Below are 26,095 nucleotides of genomic sequence, written 5' to 3'. Positions count from 1 at the left end.
TAAAGTTCCCAGAAAGTAGAAATACTGATTATGATGAAGCCCAAAGCTTTCATAGTTTAATTTCATTTTTCAGAACTCTTAATATTTTCAATTTGCAACTCTTTTGTTTTAACTTGAAAAGCAACAAGAAAAAATATCAATGTAGGCAAATCTTAGTGATCTGAATGTATGAGAACTTCATAGGAATTATAAAAATTTTTCTCCACAACCATCAAAGACAAGCCATCCATTTTATTCTCTTAGATGAGCATTTTAATTTGTTTCAAAACTCATACATGTCTCATATAACTAATGTAAAGTATAAAAAGATCTATATTCTTCAAAGAGGGACAGAACTGAAAACATTGACTCAAATCAGAAGGCTTTCAATAAAGTGATAAGTACAAAAAGTAATAAATACCCCAAAGGGTGACCAAACAAGTTCTTTGTAATTTTATGCCTGAAATCTGGCTGATCTGAGATTAATCTGTACAGACACTGCATAGTGGCCACTCAAGTAAATTCTTTCAACACTTGCACTTTCTCTTGCTCCTGTAAACTCTGTTCTGTATTTTCCATACACTTTTTCTCCATACATGATATTATTCAATGACTAACAAAAGAGAAACCAAGTTTGTCACATGTCATCTTTAACTACATATGTTTCCCTAAAGCATCTTACTATACAAAACTATAGTATTCATATTCGTCCCCCTGGGAGAGTTTCACAGACTAAACTCATAACTGGTTTCTATCAGAATCTCTTCAGATGGTGCATGAAATAGACAGCAACTAGGACACAGACTTCAACATACAATTACATCGTATACAGTTCTCCTTGATTCTCCACAGATGTGGCTAAACCATTGAATACAATTTAGAGAAAAAATCCAATGATTTTCCATTTACAACAACTGAGAAGCCAGTCTGTGAAATTCAGATTATTGTCACATTAGCATGGTTTACTACAGAAACCACATAAACCTCTTTAATATGTTAATTTTACATTAGATGCTATTAATTGCCATATGAAATGCTACACCTACTATCTAGTAAGCTGCAGATCTCCAATACTTCAGTGCTTATATTCTCCTGAAACAAGACAACAGAGATACAGATTTCTCTCTGCAAAATATTTGCACATAGAAGAAGAAAACAAGGAAATGGAAGGTGCAGAGCCCTCTTTTGCACTGGGTGACTACCTCTTAATTATAGGTTTCAGTCAACTGATGAACATTTCAGAGTGAACCTGTTTGTTAATTCTCTTGTTTTCTGTTCTTGGTTTATGCCTTCAGACATATTTGAGTAGATACTGGTAACAAGTCTGCATCTGTTTGATGTAAAAAACATTTACCTGTTGTGGTGACAAAATGCGGGAAAACCAACTGCCATTCCATGCATACACATTTTTTTTTAATATTTTTTTTTAAAAATTAATAAATGCTAGGATGGGGAGAATGGTCTTCTTGTTATATGCTGAACTATTCCTAAAACTAAGATCCAGAAACATGCCGTGAAGGTGAACTAAATAATATCTCAGAAATCTTTGGACCTTAGAGTGTAGGCGATACAAACCAAAATCATTCATATTTTTCCTATCTTGCTCCCCATTAGCAATTCATGCAGCTGTAATATATTAATGTAACACATAGTCTTGAAACATACATTATCTTCATATTTAGTATGTTTCAGAATGAGAAAGGTGCATCAAATAGCTTTTATTTAGCTTCTGGTGCCCACATACCTATACCTCTCTGTTCACATATTAGTATGGTCTTTCATAAACTGCCACATGGAGCTGAAGTAATGTGAAGACTGAATCTTCTTTTAGCCTCCAAAGGATCCACATGAGGTTAGAGCAAGGTGATCTCTTAGAGTCACAGGTAAAGCAACACAAAGAAAAATTAGAAAAAGGAAATGAGGTCACAAATTGCTGGAAACTAGGAACTGCAATGTGAGAAATTTCCATAAGGGAAGGGAATCCAGGTGAATAATGAAGAGAGTTCTGCAGAATCTGAACAGATTTTAAAAAGTTTGCCTCCACTTCCTTAATAGTATTGCTGGTGGGAAAGGGATGCAGGTTTTAGAAAACACAGTAACTGTTGTCTGAAAACACTTCAAAAGAGGGGAATACTATGAGAAATGAGGAGCATTTCAAATGAAGAATATTCAAGGTAAAACAGAAGGGCTGACAAACTGGAACACTCTCCCACACAGAAAAGATTCCCTTTCTGCACTTAGTATTCAAGACACTGAAACACTGCATACAATTTTTCTTGGGATATGAGTATTTTTATTTAGATGTATCCAGTTTAATAAACCAATATTGTACCTACAGATGTATTTAGGGGATTATATTAATGAAGACAGTTCCTGAATATCAGCGAGTTTTAAATTCTCGGGATTTTTTTTTTTTTAATTGGAGGGAGTGGTGGGAATAATACTGATTATAGGCATCAGAAATGGTTCTATCAATTTTCAAGAAACTTTAAGTTAATTTATTACTCAGTAACTACTTGGCCAGAAGTGAAACTTGTACATTCTCTCTAGGATGCCTGTGTGGTTTGATACTTGTATCATGTTTCCACCTAGGGATTCTTTTAATTAGGGTTTTCTACAAAGGGCTGAAAGAGAAAAACATTTCAACTTAACAGTATATCTCTTTTGTGAAACAACCAGAAACATTACTATAACTTTCCAATTTCCAGTCAAGTACATTGGTATATGCTGCCTAATGAGGTGATATGCATTCTTTCTATTGCTATTAACCACTGTAATAACTATCAACATCCATAGTGAAGTTAGAGAAGTCACTATCCTTGAGGGATGCAGAAGTGCTACTTTAATAAAAACTACAACTTTCTGTAGTCGATTTACCAAGCAGAAAATAATTCATAATAGATGAAAGACAGTATAGTTCAAGGTAAAAGTTAATAGCTCTATAAGTAAGAAAGTGGCCACAACTAAGAGCAATTACAGAATTAGCTTTGTAACCCCTCTCTGCAATGTTTCTTTTGCAAGACTAGGCAAAGAGACAAGAAAATAAGAACTATGCTTTCCATTTGAGACACAGATTCACTGTGTTTTTGTAGAATTACTGGTCAATTTTGGTTTTGTTTTTGTGTTGTTTTTTTTTTTTGGTGGTGGTGGTTTTTTGGTTTTGTTTGTTTGTTTTGGGGTTTTTTTTCTTTGTTTTTGGGGGGGTTGTTTTGGTTTTGGTTTTGGTTTTTTGGGCAGGTTTTTCTGGTCTTTTTTTTATTATTATTATTTATTATTTTTATTTGTTTGTTTGGGGTTTTTTTCCCCCCTTTGTAATGACGTCCAATATTGAGTTTGTTCATTGGATTGTTTTTAAGAACTTAGCTGATGGAAGTTCATCTTAGAGTTCATAGGAGCTTACAGCCTTTTTAATGAGTGGTAATGGTCAACTCAGTTAAAACTGCTCAACTCTGCTGCTGCTCATGTTCCTCATTCTACCTTTATCTGTACTGAATTTCAGTCAATCTTGAAAGATGTCTCTGTTACATTTCTTTATGGTTGATCTTTCCCATTTTTTTTCTTCTCAGCAGCTTAGTATAATTAATGTTATTTGTCACCTAGATGATGATATTTAATAGTAAAATAATGAAGCAGAATCTTTAGGACAATAAGGCATGTGGGTGTTGAAAGTTAGACAGACAACGACCATGAATGAGCACCTCTCTCAAAATAAGGTCCAGGAGATACCTGAGAAGTAACTGACATGCTAATTCACACTCAAGTTTATCAGTATATCTTCAGTTTCACTACTTATTGATTTACAATTAGCTTTAAAAACAGAGTTACCAAGTTCAAGATTAATATAAAAAGATGTAGAATTATCTTTATTTTGTCCTTGCCACATCTTATGGATTGAATTGGTGTATCACCTCTGCGTCTTTTTCATTTGTTTGTTTGTCTGGTTTTTTTAAATAGAAAGTAAGTATTTGGGTATTTTATTTACTTTTGATATAAAGATTGACAGAGGTTAAAAGCTCATGCATACAGAGTACAGCATAAGTTAAAGATGCAATTACAGAAAAAGCAAGTTGTACCACACCAACTTCATGGTGGGTCAGCCTTGACCAGTTTCTGAACCCCCCCCAAGCTGCTCTCTCACTACTCCTTGTTAAGATAAGAGGGGGAAAAAATGAGATGAGGAAAAGTTCATAGGTTGAGATAAAGACAGGGAGACCACTGGTTAATTAGTATAACACATTTAGCGCGAGAAGATTGAATTTAATTTCTTGGAAATTAAAACAGAGTTGGATGTCGAAAAAAAAAAATACAAAAAATTAAAACACCTTCTCCCCACACCCTACTCTTTCCCAAGTTTGCCTTCACTCCGGATTGGTCCATCTTTTCTCCCCTTCACTCCGGATTGGTCCATCTTTTCTCCCCTAGTGGCACAGGGGGATGAGAAATGAGGGGCTGCAGTCAACCCATAGCAACTCCTCTCTGCCGTTCCTTCCTCCTCACACTCTTCCCTGCTCCAGCGTGGGTCCTTCCCTTGGCCTGCAGGGAAACACCAGCCCCACTGGGGTCCCTGCCGGAGTCGCAGGGCCATCCCTGCCGGGGTCTCTTCTCCCCTTCTCTCCTCCTCCCTCTCTGGACTCAGGGCTCGCAGGGCTATTTCTCACGAGGTTCCCCTCCCTCAGCCCTGGCTGCCGGGCAACGTTTCGCCCTCCCTTGCCCAGGCTTTCCCCAGGGCTCTCGTCCGCCCTCCCGTGGCTGAGGAGCATAGCCGTGCCCTGCGCTGGGGCTGCTGGAACCAGCAATGTCCGGATGGGGCAGCCTCACACAGGGCCCAACACGGCACAGCCCCTTGCCAGCACTTCGACACGTAAAACTAATTCATGACCAAAATGATCAAACGAATAGAGGAAGGAATAAGGCCAGATAGGAGCAAGGGTGGATTTTCCCCTCAAACAATTACTGCTAAACCACTTAAGTGAGAAATGGCAGTTCCACATAAAATGCTGGTTTCATCAATGTTGTCGTTCAGTGTAAAGATGTAAAAGCCACAGAACTGAGCTGCTGCTGTGTGAAGATCATGACATGATAAGAAGTTAAGAATAAAAAAAAAAATTAAAAAAGTCAAGATTTGTTCAGTTTTTCAGTCCATAACAGTTTCAAGGAAGATTAGATCACCTTGACAAAATTATCTTGAACCATTAATTTAAATAACAGTCTCCACATAGAGAACTGATGTTTTGCAATACAGAACTGACAGACTCTATAAAGCTTCCTTGCGAAAAAGTTATTACTTTTACATATTAAATCTAAGGTAACTGTTTTGACATAAAAGAGCAAGTTTCTTCTTGGTGCAATTTTATGTTGACTTAAATGAAGTTTAAAAAGGTAAACTCTCTATCCTCTGTCTTTTGACTAGGACTGAACTTCAATATGTTCATGCTTTTCTCTTTGTTTGGTTGGTCTGTCAAGTCAAAATGCCCTTGTCAGTGCTATGCTTCAGGAAACCTGATATAGCTGAACACACTGGAAGAAAGTCAGATTTGTCAGACTGATGAAAGCACTCTCTTCCCTCAACTTTGAATTTCCCCTAAATAACCTTTGAATGTTTAGAGATTCCACTTAAAAATCCCCCAAACCACAACACAGTGGTCCACAGCATTTTATGACTTGTAGAATTCAAGTAGTGTGCCCTCAACCTCTAAATATGAAACCAAACAACATTTATTGAATGAAGGTTGAATGGAGTCAGCAAAGAGGAACTGTCTGTGCCAACAGAATCCAAGATAAAGCCAGTCCACATGTACACATTTTTATTTTGAAAAGCTTTTGGGTTGGTAACAGTTTTGAGTTAGCTTTTTGTAAAAAATACAGTAGAAAATGAGGTGGCTAACATGATATAGGACCATATAATGCTGTGCTCTAGTGATATCAGGTATATTGTTTAGGTTGTTACTGTTACTGCATTTTCACTAGATATAGAGGAAAATTATTATATAAGTACATTATTTGTGAAAATAGCAACCTAAAAGGTAGAAAGCGTTACTCGAGATGTTGCTTTTGCTGCTTATACCACTTGTCTATCTTCTTACAGAGGCATGAAAATGGCAAACGGGTCATGTACAAAATCTTCAGACTGTATCATCTACCTTTTCCTTTTAATTTTCTCTGTTATAAAATACAACTCTTTTTTAATCAGAAAAAAACCTTGGAACTATTTGCTGATGTGCTTTATGTAAACCTCTATCATTGAATAAAAGCATTTTAATTCTAAAACTTCACTTTTATTTCTTCCTTGCCACTTATTTTAAAATATACATCATTTCCCCTTACTGTAATTAAATCAGTTAATGTTAAATTCTCTTAATATGATTGGGGAAGATTAGATTAACTGTCCTGTATTAGAACTAACTTTTTGTAATCACATGTCACATATTACTTTGAAAAATAATTTTGAATGGTAAATCTGTTATGCCATATTTATGTTTTCAAGAACAAAATAATAAATTAATAGAATTACTATCTTGTAAATCCAATGTAAGAACTGGGATTCCTTTCCTAATCTAACTTTCAACAAATCATTTCAAGACATATTAAAAGCTGTTACTTTCCTCTTTCCCTTCCCCATCCTGAATTCACACTCATTTCCAACTGTTCCATACCTCCTTATCTCCTGCATCAACACAAATCTGAAACTGTTTTTGAATTACTGATAAAAATGTAAGAACTAAGAAAAGTGCCACTCGCAAAATTTTGGAAGAAAAATGCATTTGAAAACCAACACAGATCTGAATACCAGAACAATCATTCTTCCTTACCCTTCAGAGGACATCTGAAAGTGGATTAAGAGGCATACATTTTGTATTTCAGAGATCCAAAGGGTCCACAGAGAAATTGTCAGTCTTGTGCATTATATTTTTCTGCTATTCCCTCTTAATAGCATGACTCACTCAGCCTCAAATTCACACTGATCTTCCTTTTATCACTGCTTATTGACTTCTCTCTCCAAAGAAAAAAGCACAGCGAATGTGTAGTTATGACTTGTTTCCAGCGCAACTGACCTTTAAGAAATATCCTTTCAAGAAGGAGCAGACCTTCTGCAGAGAGAGGTGTGAAGGTTCAAAATGAAGAATAGACTGAAACATATAGTGTTTCACTTCTTTCCTAAAATTCTTTGTTATTTTTATCATATCCTAAGACATGAGTTATCTAACCTAGAAGCATGCAGAAAGTTCAAGAGAAAGGTAAACTATATCAACCATGACAACTGAGAAATGTTAAAGTTTGCAGTCCCACAGCCTGAGTTTTTCTAAATTTCTTCAGGAGAATCTTCATTCCTCTGAGCTGGTGTGTTAGGTACCCAATTCCTCACCAGGCCATGATGCATTCACTAACCCTGCCCCTTTCTGTATTCACAACTATTTTTTTCATTGGAAAAATTTACCTCAGAGACATGCAAAAGACAAAAGTTCTCATGTAGCTCAAAGCCCAGTTCTGTGCATTCAAGTTACTTATTTTACACAAGGATATTTAATCTCGTTTATTCAAATTTCCACAGATTCGGTGTTGCACACCCTCATGCAGATAAACACACACATGCTTGCACTTGTAGATGAACAGTTTGTCTGAACTAACATAGCTAGATACTACTGATTATTGGGAAACCAAATAATTCATATTTTCAAGAAATACTCCCCAGATAATTCATAGTTTTAGAAAAAGAAGTCACTGTGGTGTTAAATTCTTTAAAAATACTTTTTAAAATACAAAATCATTTTTTTGAGTTCTTTCTTCAGAGAAACATACCATGAAACATCAAAACCTTACCCCAAGTGCAACAGCAGGGAACTATTTCAATAAACCCAGAACCACAGAAAATACTTATCATCTACAAAAGTATAATTTCTTGTTTCTACAATAACCTCATTTTTCCAGGATGTGTGTTTTGCCATATATAAAACCCTTCTGCATATGGTTAATATGGATTAATTTTATATTAATTTTTCCAATCTCCAAATGACATTTTCTTAGAGAAAAGAAGTAATGTCTGAGGAATGGGTATATGCTTGATATTAAAATATAATGGTGATTTGTTGTCCTAACGCTTGCTGTCTAACAGATGATGGCAGTGAATTAATCCATCCTCTTGACAGTCATTTCATGGTAAGAATAAGAAACCTTACCATTTTCATTGCAGGCCTACCCTATTCTTGTCCTCAGTGTGCATTTCCATGACAATGACTGTGATCATTATAACAGTATTGTACATAATGACTCTGCTTTCTGTGATGTTACTCCCAAATTGAGTGTGAAAAATGTGAAAGGACAGATCTCACATGGCAAAACTCTCACCAGTGAAGCAGAGTAGTCTACAGAATTAATAATTGACAGAATTGATACCATGCTGCCACTGAACAGAAGCCTGGAATTAAAGGGCACTACCTTCTTTTATAAATGGGGAGACTTTGCACGAAAATCACTTGTCAAATTAAGGGTACATAGAATGAGACCTTGATGGGATGTGTACAATTAATGGCAACATTAGTAAAACATCTATTTTTCAAAATGAAAAGAAGCTCGTGCATAATGACCACTACAGAAATTTTGCTAATTACTAATATTATGACAGCCTCACCCTTTTTTTTCTTAATATAAATATATACCTGAGCTAATATGATTGATCTTTGCTGTAAATCAGGTCATCAGAATCATCACAACAAATGGAAAATAGAGTACAGTTGTTTTTAAGTTCCACAAAGGCTTTGCAAAGATAAGCTTGCTAATGTTGTAAAGTACTCAGAGTAGAAAATTGTAAGAATCAGAGGGAATTCTTTGAGGAAAAGGGGGGAAAAAATCTCTCAGTACAGAAGAAGGAATGTCCTCAAACAAGGCAAACAGTCACATTTTGACCACAAAGGACCGAAAGAAACTCTATTGATTGATCTCTGTAAATGTAGCATTAATAGAGCTGTCAGAGGATGAAATGAAAGACATAATGCTATCATAAGAACATAAAATTGAAAGGGACCATGCTTTAGCTCACTGAATCCAGACCTCTGTTCTGGCATGAAATCATGTCTATAAATGCTTTCATAAAGACAAGTGCACTTTACTTTGAAACCCCTTCAGCTTTTTTTTTTTTAATTCTTCCTATTAGTAGACTCTTTCAGAATCTGAATTATTCTTATTTCCGTATAAAGTAAAATTTCAATCAACTTAAATAGCTTTTCTCTTTTCATTGTGGTTTCTTCTGAGGTGTATTATAATGTGCCCTCTCTGTTATTTATGGGAATAATTAAAAAACATATTCTCCACTACCATCTTAGCCATAGTACTTAATTTTCTCTGTATAGTTTCATATATAAATCCATTTTTCTTGAACAAAAGTAACCAGTACAGTAAATAGGTTAACATTATTTTGCACAATGTCTTCAATACTACTTTATCCCTGTTTTTTTTTTATCTCAGCTTTTGCAGCTTAGTATCATACTTACCTTCTTTCAGGTATGACATTAGAGGCAATGTTTGGTCTGGTAACCAGACCTTTCTCTTTCTCTGTCACTTACAATAAACCACTAGTGTGTAACATAAATTCATTATATTGTTTTGTAAGAGCCTTATAACCTTGTAGTCCTGAGGTTTACTCTATATTTCTATTTCCAAATCATATTCATGATATCTAGCTCTCTCCAGACAATGTTTTTATTCTCCTGTATAGCATTACATCAGCAAGATGTTTACAACATGTTTCTTCTACTCCAAAATCATTTATGAAAATGTTAATCAGTCTAAGGTGGATCTGGATGGATAAGTCCTTGTTCCCTCACCTTTTTTAAAAGATTCTCTTTCAATGCAAATCATTAGCTCCATTTAGAAAGGTCCTTTCTCAGTTTACGTTTCCTGCACATATCTCAAAAATTTTTGGTATACTGAAATACTTGGTATTATACTAAGGCTGGTGTAACTGAATAAATACTTTTTTTTTTTTGTCTTTGTGTTAACAGTAGCTTAAATACAGTTGCTTCACTTGCTATTTTTATTTCAGATGATACTGTTCAAATTTGAAAGCCCTCACTAACAGTCATCTATGATTCAGAAGCTACTGGTTTCCTTGGATGTTTTTCTTACTCTACAATGTAATTTTCAGGATTCCCCATTACAAGGCAAACTAAAAAGAAGTAGTTCCTTTACCATGTCCATCTTTCTTTATGCCTCATATTAAATGTCCTTCTCCATTTCTATTAAGGAAATTAAGACTTATTTAGATTATGTAATTAAAAAAAAAAATCTATCATAATGCTGCAAGACAGAATTCAGGGGGAAAAAATACTCCTTCTGTCATACACCATGCCTTAAAGCTACATAGAGAGTTTTGCATTATTTTAATGTAAATTTAAAACCCAAGCTATACAGACAACATTACACAACGAGACTTCAGTTGGCCAGGTTTCAGTTCAACTACATCAGCCTGATCTTTTTGTCTGAAGCTCACTCTATACATGAAAACATAAATGCAGGGCTTGTTCTCAAAGACTTCTGAGGAACTCTAACAAGTAACACACCTTGTGCCTCTTTTTATGAAGGAAGTCACAGAGAATTTCCTTTTGGAGGAGACCTTTTCCACTCTACAGTCAGAGTGGAATGAACACCCTATGGAGCCTAGACTGCATTTGTAATATTCTTTTAAGCAGAACTGAATATAATTCTGAAATAGTCTGGAAAAGCCTTTAGCTATGACCCCATGCATTGCAGGATCTGGAAATTGATGTAACGGCCTCAACGGCACTCACTTTGTGTTTAGTTGAGCTCAGAAGAAAAGTTATTTTATCATATTTTATTATCCTCACCCTATATACTTTTGTAATTTTTTTTCTTTATAATAAACACAGTATACAACTGGCAATTTCAACGTGAATGTATGTACCAATCTAAGAGGTACATCCTCCTTTAAAAAAAGAGGTGCCGTCTAGAGTTTTCCTCTATCAATGCCACAGTTCAGAGGATGGGAAAAAACAAACCAAAACCAAAAAAAAAAGACAATGACCTTACCTTTCCTACATACTGAGGATCTGGTCCCATATGTTCTTCTAAAACAAAGAACTGATTCCACACCCATCCACGCTTGGGACGATGATGGACTTCTGTTTCGCCTTCTATGTGTTTGGTTTGATTTCTAGTCACCTTGATGGAGCCATGGTGAGCAGCTCCATAACACCTCTGCACAAAACAGAGACAAACTAGGACTGGGTAGATACAAGATGTAATTCTCATTGTAGGACAAGCTTCCTGTTCAAGATTTTCTTTCTCTTGTCTTTTTCAACTGTAATCCTTTAATAAATTCCCGAGACAGAAGGTGAAGCCTGGTTCAGAAATACAGTCCAAATTGGGGTTTTCCTCTTGTTCATTGTTTAGCTGCCCATTTGGGAAAGCTCAAGTTATATTTACATTATGAAAAGCTGACTGGAAAAATTGATATTTCTTCCGAGGTCTTCACAATAGAGTTCCACAGCCGGTCATTTTCTATCTAATAGGAAAAAAAAGAAAGCCACTTACTCATCACTAAAACCAGTAATTTTCAGGTTTCTAACCTACACTCAAAGCTGTACTAACCAGTCAGTCAAAGACTTTAATTGGAATTAAAATTTCTTTTTAATCCTTCCTGTAAAAGTTTTTCCTGATTATGTTAAAATACCTCTAAGATTTAGCACAGTTCCTTCAAGCTATGAAAACACTCACATCATTAAACCCTGGATGATACAGGACAATTCCTTTGGTCTTTACATGCAAATGATTGACGTGGCCTGGTAGTAAAACAAAATCTCTTCTAAAGTGTCATTAGACACTGATTGGTAAATCGTTTCATATGGGGTTTTGATGTTCTGTATGCCACACAGATACTCAACTTGACGAAAAATACCTAGTCTATAATGGGTTTTGAAAGAAGGCCTCCAAAATGGGATTTGAGGATTCTGAGTCAATACTAGAGCATATTGACAGGAACTTTCAGTCAAAATGTTTATTTTTACACCTTGTGCTTTACATAAATTTCAACCAATATCACACCAGACCTTCATAAAATTATGTCATACTGACAGGAAATTCATATACTGTTGTTTAGATGATCAATATTATTCCCAGCGACAATATTCATTCAGCCTCAAAAAAGGAAAATGTAACACTTTATACTACAATAGTAAAATATAAATATGTATGTGGAAGTTGATGTAGCGCTTAAAGCAAAGTACCTTGAAAGGAGTAAAATAATTCTTCCAACCTAGAGAAACAGTTACCTTAAGGTAACCATTTGTTCAGTTACCTCAAGATATCAAAGATCAGGAGTCTGAAAACGTGTAAACAAATCTATGAAAGTGGAATCTTCCAATACTGATTTTGTTGAGGTATCATAAAGCCATTACAGGCTATGTAAACAGAAACACAGTGAAACTAATTTTGTTTCTAAGTTTCATGGAAACCCAACAGAATAAATTCATAATTTCTAAAGAAGAAACAAGCTAGAAATTAGAAAAATAGATGGAAAAATACTGCAGTGGAAGGAAATTTATTAGCTGTGTTTTGGCTGCAGATTTTTTGACCTTATGCTTCTTTCAAGTCCATATTAATAACAGAAGCCTGGAACTTTTAGCTAAGAACAGTTTCTCATCAGAATAATGGAAGAATACTGTTGCACATTAGAAATAACCACAAAGCACATATTTTTCACTGCTAATACTCGGTTCAGGACAGTGGGTTTTTCTGAACTAAAGGAAGAACTCCAGTCTCTTGTGATTGTGTGGCAGCTAAAAAAGAAACTCTGTACAACTGAGGAAAGAAATTTGTAGACATTTAGTATTTCCCTGTTACTTATTTCCATAACAACGTAATATCCCCTCAACCCCTACGAAAACCAAGACACTGTTGTCTTAAAATCCTCACATTCCATCTCAGAACAGATTCATACAACATGAAGAATATTATTTCCTTTAAGTATAAATGTGATTTAATAGGATTTTTTTTTTACAGTTAAATTTTGTATGAAATCTAAGTTATATCAGTGACAGAATCCAGCCATTCTGGGGCTCACATTTGTTTCTTACTGTATACTCTTCTTTCTTGATTTCCTTGCCTTTCTCCATTCTTTCCTGATTCTTGCTAGAAATCAGTTTTTGCCTTGAGGCATGCAATTTCCTTCTGTAGATTTCTATATTTACAGATGAGTTATTTAAACAGATCAATCATTTTTATACTTCAGACATACATTAAAATTAAGAAGTACCTCAAAAAATGTAAGGGCTGTAGTTTTATCCATTCAAGTATTATTTTTCTTCCCTTAGTTTCCATCTTGAGAAAAGACTGGGAGCCATTAATAAGACTATAAGTAGTGCATAATAAGTTAAAAATGCTATATAAAGTGCATTGAGATTTCTCAGAATGACACATTTAAAATCTATTTGAAATCACTGCTGCTAAACTTTCTTTTATAAAAGCTATGGAAATAGTTTTGATGGAAAATTCTTGCCTTATAAAAAAGTATAAATGAGTGCAGAAGATAACAACAAATCAAGATTTACTATACAGAATTTTGTTTCTCCCCCCCCTCAGAAATCATCCATAGGGAAAAAAAAAACAAAACAAAAACAAAACCAAAAAAAAAAAAAAAAAAAAAGAGGGAAAAAAAGCAGCACAATATCAACGGCTTCTTCATCTCAAAAAATATCTGTTCTTCTTAGCATTAGCATTAACTAGGAGGCATTAAATTTATATTTTGTTAAAACCACTATTTTATTTAACTCAATTAAGAGAATAACTCTTAAACACTTGACCCCAAAATTAAAGTTTTAAAATCCTTTATTCTGAACAATAGGAAAGAAATATTACAACAACACCTACTTCCTGTTATAATCATGCTTAGACGTTCAGGCCTCAATTGATCCCGAATTGTATGTGAAGCCTGTGCAATCATTTCCAGGCTAAGAGAAATACAACCACTAAAAGGTAGGGGATTTTTAGTGCAGATTCTTTGAAGTGTTATAGCTCTGGCAAACATCTTTAAAACCAAAGCCTAACTAATGTTCAGTACCAAGGTCCTCATTCTTACTCAGCACTCTCCTACTAAAGGTACAAGCATTCATTACAAACCTGCCCCCACCCTCACTTATCTCCACCCTCCACCACAGAAACCTCAAATCTACCTTGAAGACATCAGATCAGAGTGGCCTGCAGGGGGAAGTTCAGATGGAAATACCTCAAACAGCTAGCACAGAAGAGGCAGTAAAGCAATGAACAGAGAAACTTGAACTGTGACCAAAGGAAAAAAATCACAAATCAAAACAAAATAACCCCCTGAACTTTCTGAAATCCCTTGAATTGTTGCCTTAAGCTAATATACTGAGATGCTGCCTGCTCATTGCTCTTGTTTGCAGTTTCAGATAAAGTGCACTGATTTATGATTTTTGTTATAAAGACGCATGCAACTGCAGAGTAGACTTGTGTTATTGCTGTCTCCTGGGAGCCTCTCAGAAAATGAGTTGTGTATCTCAAGAGACTGTCAGACTGAGTTAAAATTAAAAGAAATAATTAAATAAGATGAGGTGGGAAAGTTCCACCAGCATTGCTGGAAATCATTACAGCAGCGTAGTTACTGCTCAGTGTGGCAGCAAGACTATAATGAATTCCCAGGAAACCAATAGGAGCACAGTGATGCAAAACACATATGCTTCACCATCATGAGGACATGCATCCTTCATACTGGGGACTTCTCCTGAATCTCAGAGTCCCCTATCTCCCATAATCAAATTGACCTATATTTGAATTCATCTGAATGACTGAGTTTTGTAAATGCGCATTCATCACAGTTCAACACATATTTTGTCACATCCCTTGGGGACCCTTTGCAGTTCCATGGTGACAGAGTGACAAAGTTATAGAACTTGTAAGAAATTACATTGCTCATATAGTTTCTGACTTCTCCCTCTGCACTGTGCCCTCTAAACCTCCTCCTTATCAGAACAAATTCTTTGATTATCAAAGTCTGAACAGCTTCAAAATCATGACATTATTATATATAAATAATCAGGCAGGAAAATCTTACATTCGAGGTTGCCTGTGCTTATTGTTTATTCCCAATGCTATGTCCTTCATAGAATCAACCAGATTGGAAAAGACCTCCGAGATCATCAAGTCTGACTCTTGACCCAACACTGCTGTGGTTACTAGACCATGGCACTAAGTGCCACATCCAGTCTCGTCTCAAAAATCTCCAGGGACAGTGAATCCACCACTTCCCTGGGCAGTCCATTCCAATGTCTGATTACCCTCTCTGTAAAAAATTTTTTCCTAATATCCAGCCTAAATCTCTCCTGGCAGATCTTAAGACCATGTCCTCTTGTCCTATTGCTGGTTTCCTGGCAGAAGAGACCAACGCTCACCTGGATACAGCCTCCTTTCAGGTAGTTGGAGACAGTGATGAGGTCTCTCAGCACTGCAAAAATAATGGTGTATTGACCTGGAGACCAAAGATAGAATAATGAACTACTGTCAGAAAGAAAAACTGGATGTGTTTTTTTGTTATATCCTTCGAATAAGAGTTGATAGATTGCCAAAAAAGAATATAGAGTACTCCTGATGACCTCAGGTAACTGGCTGAAAAAAAGTGGCCTTTCTAGGTAGACGAAGAGAAATAGTTCCTCTATAGTTGATCTCTAGTCTCTGTTCCCAAGGCTGGTAGAGCTGAGCTAGGCACATGATAAACTGAAGCACCAAGTTTTTCTCAGCCTATATAATAGTCTGTGCTTTCTAACATGCTGTCATAGGTTGAGATTGGCCCCCCCGAGAGGCTGGGGGGCTCAGAGGTGATTGGGTGCCAGGACAGTGTTCCCTGGAGAGCCAAACACCGCTCATGTTGTTCGCTTTTGCTCAAAATCACGTATCACAGCACCGGAAGCTGTTGGCAGTTCTGTCTTGGTTGTTTTGCTGTTGGTGTCTGCTGCGTGTAGGTGGACAAGGCCAAGGGGTGGCTGGGCTACCTCTCTTCCCCTCTGGGGGGGAGAGGGGAGCCCTGTGACCCCCCAACTCAACCTTTGGCTAGAGTTAGAGTCAGCATTTGGAGTGTGTGCTGTGAAGGAAGAGATTCACAGCACCTGAGGTAAGAGAAGAGAGGCAGGCTTTGCAGCCAAGCCCTCTTCCCCCTCCTCTTCTGCAGCGAAGCTGTAGAGGGGGGCTTTTTCTTTCCCTCCACTGTAAGTGGAGGAGAGACTCAACTTGAAGCTGAGCCAAGAGACTGGGCCATGGAAGTAGGCTCGGTGCTTGGGAGAAGAGTCCCAGGCGAAATTAGAGACAAGCCAAGAGCTCGAGAGTTTCCTGCCGAAGCTGACCGGGGGCAGCTGAGAACTGATGTGGAGGAATGAGGATTCCAGGATGTGGACGCTTGATAAGCTACACTGCAGCAGCCTATGAACTGAGGTGAGACACTGAGAGGGAGAAATCACCAGCAGCAGAAGAGCAAGGACTCAAAGCTATCTTCTTGGACTTCAAACAACTAGAACTTGGTGAGGGGGGAGCGTTCAGGAGCCCAGAACACTCCCAACAGCAAAGGACTGTGTTACATATCAGCCTTAAAGGCTGCTCCTGGACTAAAGTTAAAGGAGGGGCTTGAAAGGACTGACTGATAGTAATGTAATATATATATATATATATATAGTTGCCTTTAGTTTGTATAGTATTTATTTGTGTAAATAAATGTATATACTTCCCCCTTTCCCTACAGAAGCCTCTGGTCTGAAAGTTTCTCTCCGGTGTTAGGATAAATTGTGGGAAGGGGTGGGGAGAAGCCTAAAAATTGGATTTTAGATTTCTGATGAGGCTCAAACTGCCACACATGCTTTCTGCTCATGCTAGTCAATCTGACAGAAGTAGTGGCAAAACTGTTTGGGAAAGCATTTAAAACTGTGTTACATGTTGGTTTGCCCTTTTGTTGTAGTTAGTTGTACATATGTGTATGAGATAGAAAACTAGGAAAAAAGCAATTAATAAAATGAAAATTCTGTAAATAATTTAATAGTAATTTCAATAACCACAAATGTTTTGACAATATAGTTCTAAATTGACAAAATTACAAATGAAAAACTGGACTACTTTTTTAATTTCAATAGCATAAGGAAATTTCCTTTATTGGTGAGATAACTGCATGAGATATTGAACTAAATTATCGCTAAATTTATGTGTAGGTATATCACTTTTCTGAAAGCTAGTCTTTATCACCCTGGAACTTGATCAGGGTGATCAAGAAAAGAACAGAGAGAAAAGAGCATTTGATATCCCTCTTAAAGCCAGCAAATCTAGCCGACGGCTGTACAGTTTCAAGGGTTGTTATTTCTTGTACCTCTTTCACATTTAAACACAGTTTTTTGGTAAAGACCACTTCTAATCACCTAAACCCAAAAAGTATCTATGCTAATAGATACTGACTGTTACTTCACCTAGGAAATTATTTTACACAAACTGCCTTTTACAAAATAAATGGAAATAAGAACAACAACAACAGCAACAATGAAACCCTCCATGAAAAATAAAGGTTATTCTTTCATATAAGGCAACAGAAATTCTGTTGTGGAGAGAAAGTTGGGGGTGGGGAAATCCAACCAACAAGCAATCAGACATTATAGGAAGATAAATACCATAAGAAAAAATAGAAAAAGACACAACAAAAAATCACTGGAAAACAAATCAAGACAGAGAAGCAGATTGGAAAGTTCAACTGGAAACAGCTGAAGCTGTGAAAACTAATATGTGAAGCTATCAGAGATGATGCAAAAAATCCTGCACTACTATTTCTATGAAATATGAGAAATCTAGTTAATACAGCTCAACAGAAAGATGGTTAAATAAAGAAAATATTAACTGGAAACAAAAATCGTGAAACAAAATTCCACACAAAATATATCTGTTTCTGGGAATTGGTATGCTGAAATTGCCAAGGGAAGTAAAAACCTAGTATATTTTTCGCTATGATTTTTACCTTCCATACCCAAAAAGCTCTACTTCTAAGTTCCACTTTTTCACATACAACTCACAGATTGAGCCAATGGCTAACACATTTGATATCAAAAAATAAAAAAATATATACCATATAAAGTAATAAAACAGCATAAGGACAACTGTAGAGGGTAGATGATTACAGGTTGTTATGCAGTATGTGCAAAAAGCTGAGATATTCTTAGATTCAATTTACAATCAGAGAAACACGTTATGTAAAATTAATTATTTAGATGAGTACATCACTCTTGCTGACACTGTTCAAATGAAAATCAAAGAAAGGCAAAGAAATGCCCTCCTTTTTCATTTCTTCTCCCCTTTTACCTCCTACCTACCATAAAAAAGAACAGTTATAACAAAAGCCCAGGAACAAGCAAAACCTAGTGGCTGTATCCTGGAATACTGTTAAGGAAAGGGAAATCACACAGTTTTGAGCATTCTAAAACAGCAAAAACAAAACACCAGACAAATCTTTCACATGGGAAAGCAAGCTAACTGGTCCTCTGGAAAAGAACTTCTTATATTGCATAACATAAAGACAGATGTTGGTTTTACATGCCCTAATGTTGTAATTAGATACCCAAAAACAGTCACAGTGCAGGAAAAAATAAATTCCTCTCCCTATTTGATTTTTTAAAGGTGACAGTAGCATTTAGATGCAGAGTCTAAATATATCTTAAAATAAAAATATATTTTAAGATAGTAAAGTGTGATGAATTTTTCAACAGCATCCTGACTGACATACATAAATCAAACAATCCCTCCTTATGAGACTCCATTCCTCCTACTGTCTCAGAGCTCCACAGAGATCATGTCAAAAGCCTCCATTAAATCTACAGGTTGTAACACCTAAGAGTTCTTACCAAGTGTTCACAATCCAGGCTATTTTTTAAAGTCTAAGACTGTCTCATTTTCTCTTTCCAATCCCTCTTCCATTTAAGGCAGATGTTATTTCCAAATATTGCTTTTACTTTCAGTGATATATTTCATGAGGTTTATTGCTATATTTTTCTTAATTAACATTTCTTGGTTTGGTAGCTCAACACCATAAAATTTCAGTACCTTCTAAGTCACAGAAACCAAAATAATATTATTGTTCTGTGAAGATCACAGAAAATACAGCTTAGCCATATTTTTGGATTAACAATTGTTGGATATGTAATTAGTTTTTAAGTATTTCAGAGGCCTAATTGAAACTTAGTGCGTTTGTTCACATTTTCATTATAGGTTTGATTCTAGACAGTTTGTACCTAAACCTTCAACATACCAAAAGTATGGATTGTTCTCTATTTCTAGTACAACAAATTAGTCAGATCTTTTCCTTTGTAAAAATATTATATTATATATATTATATTTATTATATTATATTATATATAAAATATGATGTGACTGAAAAATGAAGATGGCTAGAGATGGCTTTACATCCAGAATTAGCACACTGAGCTTTCTAGTGTTTTTTTTTTTTTTTTTAAATTCTATCTTGTCAAGATGGAATCAAAAAAATTCAAAACTTTCCTTTAAAATCCTAGCTGCAGCCCTAGCAATTAACCAGCATTGGTTTGATTCAAGTTCTAGATAAAAGCTCACTTTCTTTTCCCTTTACTTTTATCTCCAGTATAAGATACACTGTTCAGAGTTCAGGCCCCCTGTTACCTTAATAAGCATTAAAAAGTTACCTTGTTGGCTGGAACAGGTTGGATGATTTAAAGCTGGGGTCAAAAAACAGGATAGACATGGCATATATAATAGCTTTTGAGACGTTATTGCTGTCTACAACTGCCACACATGGGAAAGAGGAGGGGCAGGTACTGATCTCTTACCTCTGTTGAACAGAGAGGACGCAAAAAAATGGCCTGAAGTTGTGTCAGGGGAGGTTTAGGTTGGTTATTAGAAAAAGGTTCTTCACCCAGAGGGTGGCTGGGTGCTGGAACAGGCTCCTCAGGAAAGTGGTCATAGGAGCAAGCCTGACAGAGCAGAAGCATTTGGGCAAGAATCTCAGGCACGTGTTGTGATTCTTAGTGATGGTCCTGTGCAGGGCCAAGAGCTGGACTTTGATGATCCTTGTGGATCCCTTCCAACTCAGGATACTCTGTGATTCTATGATTATTTTTAGAAGAGGTGCCACATTCCTTACAGAAGGAGGCATGTAAACTGATGTTCAGATTTTGTTATGAAGAAAGTTGGAAGTACAGCCTATCAGCACCTGATAGAATTAGAAGAACACAGAAATGCTGAACCAGTACAAGCTGTCCTGGACAAAATTCCTTCCCCACAACACCTAGAGTAAAGGAGATTAGTCATGTGTTATATCTAAATGCGCTTCCCCAGAGAACAAAACCCCACTGGAACCTGACCTAACAGTAGCGTGAGGATGAAGGGAGTGTGAAAAGCTGAAAGGGCCTTAGAAGATAAATAGCCACAAAAAAAAATTCAAAAAGTTTAAATGTTGTTTATGGCAAAAGAAACTCTTGAATAGTTGTTGGGCCAGAACCTGCTTTATCATTCCTCTTTTTTTTTTTTTTTTTTAAATAAAATAGATTGTCTAAACTGTCTTGTACCAACATCTTAAAATAGTAACTTTAATAGGATTTCAAGGAATTTATAAAAATCAATGTGGACTGATGATCAAGGTACTTTTTTCTTGTACTGTGTGTAGCTTATCACTAACCACAAGCTTTAGGTATTTCTTAACGGATAGCATAAATTGAAGCACCACTCACAAAGCATGAAAACTAGCCACATTACAGCTAGGCAACTAATCCAGCAACTTCTATGGCAAACGAGATTCATACCATGGCCCAAATAAAGGATTCTAGGTACACTGACTCACAGCATGACACAAAATTAAAGAAAATGCCTAACAATTCGAAGAAGAATGGTTTGTGTTTAATCAACAACAATGATAGAACTAAAAAGAAAAATGGGCTGGTGGCCTAGTCACTTATACACAAAAATATTCAATTTTTACATACAAAACACCGATGGCCCATAACAAAACCCTATAAACAAAACCCCTTGAAATTCCCCTCAAAAGAGGGGTTATCATTGCCAGACTTCAAACAGGTGGGTCATGTAAGATATTCACATGCATTGTTATGCTGGAAATATATTAAAACCTCTATGCAATCCAAGTTTTACTGTCATAACATGATTTTTAAAAGTGTATCTAACTGATGCTTTGGTTACTTGATGTGCAAGATGAGTTGTGATCTGCTATGCTGCCTTTAGCAATAAATGTCTCCAATGAGTGTTTAACTCATGTAGAGAGTAGAGATGATTTAGGACTCTTTGATTTTTGAAAAAAAATTGAAGAAGGTTATTAGAAGGCAGTCATATTCATAAATAGATATAGGAAACTATTAAACACTACAAAGCAATGGATTTGTTACCCTGTTGACCAAAGACTTTTTATGAAAGAGAGTGCAAATGATTTAAGCAACATGATCTTTCTTGAAAGGGAGATCTGCAAAGTTTGCAAACAAGACCAAAAAATACTTAATCTGAAAACAGCACTGCATGTACACAGTCAATTAATGCTACAATGAATAGACAGTGAAAACATGACATTAAAACAGGATTAAGAGATTCAGTGCCAGTTCCTCAGTTGGCATACAAAACTATTTTGTTTACGATAAGCAGGAACACAGAAACTACAGGATAAGAAAAATGATCTGCTACAATTGACGACTGAAAAAACATCTTTGCAACTATACCCATATGATTTGCACAGAGAGTGACTGTCAGAAGCACAACACAGTAACAACACAATTATTCAGATAAAATCCAGCCACCGTTTCTGTAACTATAATTGCACACATAGTCATGCTAGCCATTACCTGCTGTGAAAGGAACAACTGTGAAACACAGAGAGATGATTAATTATTTTGACTCACATCTTTCTCTTTTCCTCAACCAGGGACCAATTCATCTACATTTATATCTAGGGTCCATGTGGTCAAGGATAATACAGATATTCAAGACAGTGCAAGTGTCCTTTTATATTCCCAAAGCAGCAGAGGCTTTTCTTCTATGCTCTTTCTCTTCCTAAGGAGCTTGCTAGCAGAATAAAGATTTCAGTTCTTGAATCATTCCTACCATATATTAAGGTCAGATCACCCAATCAGGGATAAAAGCAAATACATGAGACTTTGATGAACAATTACTCAGTCTAAATAGAAAGAACTTGCAACAGCCCACTTGTGTATAATCCACAGGTACTGTTTGTTCTAACATATTATTTCTCAAAAATGAATAGCAAGATCTCCCCTGAGCAGTATGGTAACGTTCCAAATAACTGGTAAAAAATAAAAAAAGGTCTAATGCAGATATTGGAGGCTTCCGAACGAGGCAAAGACATTTGCCTCCCATGTTTGCCACTAAGTACAGTATTTTACTATACTAGAAATTCCTTAAAATCATGTACACTATTAATTATATTACTGTTACAGAAATTTTAACAATGCATAATATATAATATTTATATATTTCTTGGGTTTGTAGACTGGATACAACTGTTAAGCTGCAGAGAAATTTGTGGAAAAGAGGACACAAGCACTGGCCTGGGGTTAGGCTAACTGATGAGGTCATCAGAAAACACCAAATATGACAAAACTTGCTGGATACAAAAGACAACAATGTAGAAGTTAGAGACAAAGCCATGCATATTGGCTCAATTTCACAGAGACCTATGGGAGAAGAAACTGAACTCCACTCATCATTGCAGAATCACATGGGAGCTCTTTTGGAGAGTTAAGTATTACAAGGTCCATGATGCTTAGATAACTATCTGAGTATTACTTTTTAAAGTTGAGACTACCAAGATAATGCTACCAGAAACACTGAGCTTGGGTGTATTTGAAGAAAAACTAAGACAAATAAGGAAAACATAATTACGAGCAGTGATTGTTTGGGAGGGGACAAGAAGAGTAGTAAAATGGAAAAATCTGAAAGAAGAAATATGAAAGACAGAAAATCATGTGATCAATGTTATTTGGAGATCTGTATAGAGCAGCCCAGTGCCTAAACACTGTCATTTTGAGCAGGACAATAACCATGGGTTTTGAACTGTGTGTTTGATTTGTTTCTGCAGTCAGAGGGCATGCCTTCCCTGGAATTGCTGAGGGAGGTCTAGCATCTGTTCTTCCTCGAATAACGGAGGAACCCCTGGAGGGTACCACCTAAAAATTTTCCCATCTCATGCCTCCTATAACACACAGCAGGGGCCCTCACTGCATTTTCGACGTCCATGAATTCTCTTCCAGTTTCTGTGGGCCCAGATTAATTTACAAAGATTTTTAATGAGGCCTATAATTAATTGGTATCAGTTCAGTTTATACCTACCCATTGTTTCACAGATGCACAAATAAAATCAAATTCTGCACCTGCTGGATCAGGTCATTCCTTGGATCTATACCCTTCAGTTCAAATAAAAAGAAAAATCATGGAAGTCACAAAAACCCCAATAAAAGAAAATCATCTTTAGAAGTAAAACTATCACACAGGAATCCAACATTGAAGAAAATTAATAATTTTAAATGACACAAAGGTGAATAAAAACTCTATGCAATGGTCACTTGTAAGATTTCTCTTATGTAGCTGTAGAAATAAATATCATAAAAGAAAAAGAGACATTCATATATACTGAATCTAAATTTTAGGTCTGTATTTAAAAACATGCCTTTTCACATCACACTTTAACTCTGATCTCCTTAAGTCTTTGATTTCTCCTGCAACACTACTTCGGCCACACATACTATAATCACTGTCAACCACACAGCCTTTCTGCTCTGATGTTGTTTTCTTACCATTTCCCTGAAAATGGAAAGCAATGACTTTATAAAAAAAAAGGCAACTAGTTTAGTTCTTTGCCATTAAAATGTCTGTGGGTATAAAGTTATTTTTTTCTAATTAAACACTAGAATTTATAGCTACGAGAAGATCAAAGAAATATTTTTTCCATTTAAAAATACTCTGATTTTTGAAGGCTGTATGAACACACACATACAAAAACACCCTGCGTAAAGATATGTATATTTGTGTGTATTTACTTACGTGAACATAATTTCTACAAGCTCCTATCTCTCAGTAGTTATCCTGGTCTGTTGACATTTCTAACTAAATGTTCCCCTATTACTTGATTTTTGCTCACTTTCCCATTTCCACTGTTCTAAATTATGAAAACAAAACAAAAAAGAAGTAAAACAAAACCCCACAACCAAAAAAACCCAAGTCATTAAAAACTCTTTACCAGCACAATTAATAAATTTCAGTTCAACAACTGAACTAAAACTTCTTAAATCTTAATAATCTGAATAGGAGGAAGAACTTCTTTACTGTGCTGGTACTCGTGCACTGGAACAGATTGCCCAGAGAAGTTATGGACTCTCCCTCACTGGAGATATTCAAGAACCATCTGGACGCAATCCTGTGCTCTGGGATGATCCTGCTTGAGCAGGGAAGTTGGACCATATGACCTGTTGTGGTTCCTTCTAACCTAACCTATTCTGTCATTCAGTAATCTTGCATTTTTTCTAACAGAAAGTAAAAATACTCTTATATGCCTACTTGCATTGCATATGCATATGCATATTTTTTTCACTCTTTAGGGGAGGGAAATGGCTACAAGGGATGAGTGGAATGTTTTTTTTCTCTTAAGAAACTTTGCATTACCTAGTATTGTATTTGTAAAACAGGTAAAAATACCTACAGAAATAACACTGTAATTGGTAAATAACGATGTCCAGTTACCAGTGGAAGTCAATGCTAACACGAGGAAGATGGTGGCATGTTCTTATGTTGTTCAGATTATCTGATACCTTGTTTTTTCCAACATCCATGCACATTATCACCACTTTCATTCTCAGGAATGCAAAAGGACAACAAAACAAAACACCAAAATAAAAGAAAATTCCCAAGTCTTTCAGTTCTGATGTATATGTATCTTTGAACACATAATATTTCATTCCATTCATTCATAAATGTCAGTATATTAAAGTAATTTTTAAGAAATTAATTGTGTGATAATACTAAACCACACAAAGTCATGTTCATTCTCACCCATTTTTTTTCAGAACAGAAAAAAAATGCTATTATTTCAGGTTGTTCTTTACTGTTCTTCCTAAGCTTCTTTTCTTAGGCAGAGAGCCTGTCCTTCGTTCCAGTCAAGGTAGTCTTTTATAACTTTCATGTTATTCCTCCATTTTTTTTGTCTAGATGTAAATCACCCACTGTTCTTTCTTGTATAGTTCTTCATTATTCTAGAAATATGAGCACACAGGATTTTTAATTCAAACTAAAGTTCAACCTTACTAATGGTCTTAAGATTAATTTAATTTGCACAGCAGACAATTTTCATGTACTAGTTTGTTTTAAGATTTAAATAGCAAACTGTGTTAGATACATTAATCCCACTGAATAGCCACAGGCTTTGTATATGCAATTTCATTGCATTCTTGTGAAAATTTCAGCTTTCATTCTCATCCTAGCAACTTCCCAGGAACAGATAAACAGGTAGATAAACTGAGATTTGTCTACCCAAGGCATAACATCAGCAAATCCTCAGAAACAGAAGGGGAAGGAGAATCAAGGTTAATCAGTAGGATCACGTCTTAAGTTCTGATTGTGCAAACAAAAAAAGACTTACTTAACTTTAGGCCTATTAATTAAAAGCTCATTCACATTAATTGGATTGTCTGACTAAAACTAAGCTTAAAACTGAACTTTTTAAAGATCATGTCATTGGTGCTTTAATGGTACTGGAAGAACAGTTTCTGTAAACAAATAATATCATACATTTAAATGCACCAGTAAAACTTGAGAATGCAGCATTCCAGTTTCAAAATATGTTTGTCTTCCATTATCACATTAATAATAGCCTAATGACAAGTGACATAAGATCATTTTTATATTGTTCATAAATAAGAGGCATGGTATGTGATACTAGACTTTCTACTGTGGTTTGAAGATCTTCAAGAAATCATTCACAGAGGACTTAAGAGAAAAAAAAATCAGATTCTTCGCAACCAGAGGGAGCCTCAAGCTGTAACTTACATGTTTTCTGGAGCTTAGATTTGTTTCTCCAAGTGAGTAGGATGAG

The 26,095-nt window shown here is 35.8% G+C and overlaps 1 protein-coding gene across 10 annotated transcripts in view; it reads right to left on the bottom strand.

Annotated features, from left to right (window-relative positions):
- CDH18 (cadherin 18) overlaps positions 1-26,095 on the bottom strand; it is a 487,356-nt gene that overhangs the window by 148,249 nt on the left and 313,012 nt on the right. For all 10 annotated transcript variants that reach the window (XM_027668439.1, XM_027668449.1, XM_027668440.1 and 7 more), the window contains one exon: positions 11,020-11,494. In XM_027668439.1, coding sequence (XP_027524240.1) covers positions 11,020-11,241 — 222 coding nt within the window. In that variant the 5' untranslated portion in view covers positions 11,242-11,494. The remainder of the gene's footprint in view (positions 1-11,019; positions 11,495-26,095) is intronic.

This window comes from Corapipo altera, unplaced genomic scaffold, assembly GCF_003945725.1.
Source record: "Corapipo altera isolate COAL_440 unplaced genomic scaffold, ASM394572v1 184, whole genome shotgun sequence".
Lineage (NCBI taxonomy): Eukaryota > Metazoa > Chordata > Aves > Passeriformes > Pipridae > Corapipo > Corapipo altera.
This window is presented reverse-complemented; position numbering and strand designations above follow the sequence as displayed.